The following is a 4,921-nucleotide window of genomic DNA, read 5'->3' on the forward strand; positions in this document are numbered from 1 at the left end:
GCTTCTTGTATTCAATACTGGAACCCAACTTCCTAAAGCTGAAGCGGTTCTTTAGAGAAAAGCTCCAGATGAGCTTGATGCAAAAAAACAAAATTGCCTAAAATATTACCAAAATTTGAAAATTTCTTGAGAAGGACTTGATACCTTAATCGGAACCGAATCCACACTATCAGTCAACTGGTGCTTCTTGTATTCAATACTGGAACCCGACTTTCTAAAGCTGAAGCGATTCTTTAGAGAAAAACTCCAAATGAGCTTGATGCAAAAAAACAAAATCGCCTAAAATATTACCGAAGTTTGAAAATTTCTTGTGAAAGACTCGATAGCTTAATCGGAACCAAATTCACACTATCAGTCCACTGGGGATTCTTGTATTCAATACTGGAACCCAACTTCCTAAAGCTGAAGCGATTCTTTAGAAAAAAGCTCCAAATGAGCTTAATGCAAAAAACAAAATTGCCTAAAATATTACCGAAGTTTTAAAATTTCTTGTGAAAGACTCGATGCTTAATCGGAACCAAATTCACACAATCAGTCAACTGGGGCTTCTTGTATTCAATACTGGAACCCAACTTTCTAAAGCTGAAGCGATTATTTAGAGAAAAGCTCCAAATGAGCTTGATGCAAAAAACAAAATCGCCTAAAATATTACCGAAGTTTGAAAATTTCTTGTGATAGACTCGATAGCTTAATCGGAACCCAGTCCACACTATCAGTCAACTGGGGCTTCTTGTATTCAATACTGGAACTCAACTTTCTAAAGCTGAAGCGGTCCTTTACAAAAAAGCTCCAAATGAGCTCGATACATGAAAACAAAACCGCCTAAAATATTACCGAAGTTTGAAAATTTCTTGTGAAAGACTCGATAGCTTAATCGGAACCCAGTCCACACTATCAGTCAACTGGGGCTTCTTGTATTCAATACTGGAACTCAACTTTCTAAAGCTGAAGCGGTCCTTTACAAAAAAGCTCCAAATGAGCTCGATACATGAAAACAAAACCGCCTAAAATATTACCAAAGTTTGAAAATTTCTTGTGAAGGAATCAATAGCTTGATCGGAACCAGATTCACACTGTCAGTAAACTGATGCTTCTTGTACTCAACACTGGAACCCAACTTTCTAAAGCTAAATCGGTTCTTTAGAGAAAAGCTCCAGATGAGCTTGATGCAAAAAAACAAAACCGCCTAAAATATTCCCAAAGTTTGAAAAATTGGTGTGAAGGATTCAATAAATTAATCGAAACTAAACTTACACTCACAGTCAACTGATGCTTCTTGTATTGAATACGAGAACCCAAATTTCTAAACCTGAAGCGGTTCTGGAGAGAAAAGCTTCAGATGAGCTTGATGCAAAATAACAAAAGAGCCTAAAATATTCGCAAAGTTTGAAAATTTCTTGTGAAGGAATCAATAGCTTGATCGGAACCAAATCGACACTATCAGTAAACTGATGCTTCTTGTATTCAATACTGGAACCCAACTTTCTAAATCTGAAGCGGTCCTTTAGAAAAAAGCTCCAAATGAGCTTGATGCATGAAAACAAAACCGCCTAAAATATTACCAAAGTTTGAAAATTTCTTGTGAAGGAATCAATAGCTTGATCGGAACCAGATTCACACTGTCAGTAAACTGATGCTTCTTGTACTCAACACTGGAACCCAACTTTCTAAAGCTAAATCGGTTCTTTAGAGAAAAGCTCCAGATGAGCTTGATGCAAAAAAACAAAACCGCCTAAAATATTCCCAAAGTTTGAAAATTTCGTGTAAAGGATTCAATAAATTAATCGAAACCAAATTTACACTCACAGTCAACTGATGCTTCTTGTATTGAATACGAGAACCCAAATTTCTAAACCTGAAGCGGTTCTGGAGAGAAAAGCTCCAGATGAGCTTGATGCAAAATAACAAAGGAGCCTAAAATATTCCCAAAGTTTGAAAATTTCTTGTGAAGGAATCAATAGCTTGATCGGAACCAAATCGACACTATCAGTAAACTGATGCTTCTTGTATTTAATACTGGAACCCCACTTTCTAAATCTGAGCAGTTCTTTAGAGAAAAGCTCCAGGTGAGCTTGATGCAAAAAAACAAAACCGCGTAAAATATTCCCAAAGTTTGCAAATTTCTTGTGAACGACTCAATAGCTTAATCGGAACCAAATCCATACTATCAGTCAACTGGTGCGTCTTGTATTGAATGCGCGAACCCAAATTTCAATATCTGAAGCGGTTCTTTCGCAAAGAGCTTCAGATGATCCTGATGTAAGAATGCAAAACCCCCCAAAATATTCCCGAATTTTAAAAATTAACTACGAAAGAACCAATAGCTCAATCGATCCCAAACCCATCCAACGAGTCAGTTGATGAATATGAGACTAAAAGTTCTACATCTACATGGCAACCAGGGGCAAAGTAGTGCTAAACTTACCGAAAGCTGCGTAGGGCCACCTGGAAGGAAAGAAGAGAATGTATTTAATACAGCAGGAAGTCTGTCCAGCAAGCAAAAGAGAGAAATATAAAGAATCCATAAAACTTCAGTTGCTTGTCGGAGAAGTAAACTCAGTAGAAGCTAAAAGACGTATAGATCACAGACCATTCTTAGCAGCTTTCTGCAAGCTGGCGCGCTATCCTCCATTTTCCAGAAACTCTTTTTAGAGCTTTCAGTTTCGGAATTTTACAGAATCCAGTCGGAAAACTCTATATGAATGTCATATAAATACACTTGATTCCACTCTTATCCAGGAATCGGTTCCCCTCTTCCGACCCACCACATGAAAGCAAGTGCACCGCCAGTGAAGCACTTCATTAATTTTTCTGAACGTGTTTTAACAGATTCGTTTCCTTAATTAGTTTCTCTTCGGCTTTAATTGGAGCACTGGGAGCTTAATGAGGGAGGCAAACAATTCTGGGGAGAAGAAGTTCGACAGCCAGCTCAATCTTAATGTTGTAGCGACTCCATTTGACAAATAAGTCGGAAAGTCGCCTGTTTTTGCTTGTTAAATTGGAACGAATACCGAGAATTAGCTTAGAGGGTTTCGGGGCGGTGCCATTATGCCGGGTATAATAATGTAAATACCAATTAGTCGAGGAAAACTGTCAGTTACTTTTAATTGGTTTGTTTGTTTAGGGAAGCACGATTAGAACTAAAAAAAATGGTTTTGTTTCAGGAAAAAGCCACGATAAGTCGTTCATCCTGTTCCGGTTGGGCATGAAGTCTTCGGCGGGTGTTAAAGCCTTTGCAGAGACCGGCAGGAGTGACCTGATGGAAGGCCAAAGTCAAGGTGATGGGGGAGTTTACGACGAATTCAATGCGCCCCCCATCAACATAGGGGTGGGCCGGACTGAAGCCGAATTCTTCGTGGATGGCAATCATTCGCGGGTAAGTCCAAACACCAACAATGCAGTAAATTTGCGGTTGTTTGAACAAATGTGAACAAACGGATGTTTGATTTTTTTAATGAGTTTTGCCCCCAAAACGGGCTGATTCCTCATTCAATCTTTGCCAGTTCACAAGTAGAATGTTTTGTATATTTTCACTTTGCCAGGACCAKTTTCCATATTGTTACTTTCTTTTACAGGTTTCGCTGATGAGCAAAATAGTGCCTTCGCCCGATTGGTTTATTGGCATCGACAGCTTCGATCTCTGCGTGAATGGAAACTGGCTGGACAGCATCACCATCGAAGTACGGCATTGGAAGACGATTCAATTTTTTTCTGGGCGAGTTTGGGACACAATTAAACCTCCTTTCATTTAAATGCGTGTCTCCCAGGGCCTTAATTAATTAATTAAAAAATTTCTCAGAACTCCTCGTACGACATGCGGTTCTTCAAAGCTTCTTCAAATTCATCCCGGGGAAACAATTATGTCGAAAGCCGTACGCCCACTGAATCGACTCTAGCAGCTCTAATAATTCGACTGCTTTCTGCTAGTTCGATTTCCTCACGTTCTTCGATCGATCGCTCAATTATCCGGCTCCTCGCGGAAAAAGTAACTTGTTCTATATTTAGCGTTTAGTTCCAAAACAAGACGAAAAATAAGCTAGGTAAGTAATTTACTAAAATTTACTTACTTATTTACATACATAATACTTGATTAGAATTAAAAAAAAATATTTTACAGACATTAAAATAATCTAGATGGTGTAGATACTTATTATATCACTATTACGGCGGAGTATTTTCACTTTGCTTACCTTGTAGGTAATATTTTTACTAACACTTTTTCTTAGTGGTGTTTGCTGCGGAAAATCGTTGTTCTATGAGTTTTCACTCATTTAGAGTTCACCTATTTTGGGGCCCATTCAGAGTGTAGAAGTTTTATGTATTTGGATTGAAATTTATATTGAAAACAGTTTAACATTTTTACATAAATGTAAAAATAATAATATTATTCCAAAAGGCTTACGACTTAAATCTCCATATGACATCAATACACAAGTAACAAAAATCTTAAACAGAGCAAGTAGCTAGCTTTAGTTAGAGAAAGAATTCAATATCACAGATTAAATAAAATCAAACTCAAAAACGAAATACATGACATAAAACAAGACTTACGATACAAAATCTCTTTTGACGACTTTAATCATATATGTAATTCCGTTAATAAAACACCTATGCAAGAAAATTTATTATTCAAAAACAAATTCATAACCATAAACTAGAAAAATTACTCAACGAAAAAATCAAAAGACATTTTTAGTATAAAAAATAAATAGTTTCTGGACCAAACAATTATAAATTTATCTGATAAATCATTAACTGAAACCAAAAAACTCGTTCTCTTTCTAAAGGTTTAACCTTTTCAATTACACCAAAAACCGTTTAAGAACTTGATTTTATTTCGAGTATAGAAGAAACAACTCAAAATTTACCTGAAGAACAACAGGAAGAATTTCGTATAAGATCAAAAATAATTCTAGAAAAA

At 36.7% G+C, this 4,921-nt stretch overlaps 1 protein-coding gene across 1 annotated transcript in view; it reads left to right on the forward strand.

The window, feature by feature from the left end:
- The window catches only part of LOC109543494 (spondin-2), a 55,906-nt gene that overhangs the window by 46,562 nt on the left and 4,423 nt on the right, over positions 1–4,921 (forward strand). The window contains exons 2-3 of the mRNA XM_048668327.1: positions 3,165–3,376; positions 3,576–3,680. Of these exons, the coding sequence (XP_048524284.1) occupies positions 3,165–3,376; positions 3,576–3,680 (317 nt within the window). The remainder of the gene's footprint in view (positions 1–3,164; positions 3,377–3,575; positions 3,681–4,921) is intronic.

Source organism: Dendroctonus ponderosae, unplaced genomic scaffold, assembly GCF_020466585.1.
Source record: "Dendroctonus ponderosae isolate FM_Combo_2020 unplaced genomic scaffold, Dpon_F_20191213v2 Dpon_F_20191213_7, whole genome shotgun sequence".
Classification (NCBI taxonomy): domain Eukaryota; kingdom Metazoa; phylum Arthropoda; class Insecta; order Coleoptera; family Curculionidae; genus Dendroctonus; species Dendroctonus ponderosae.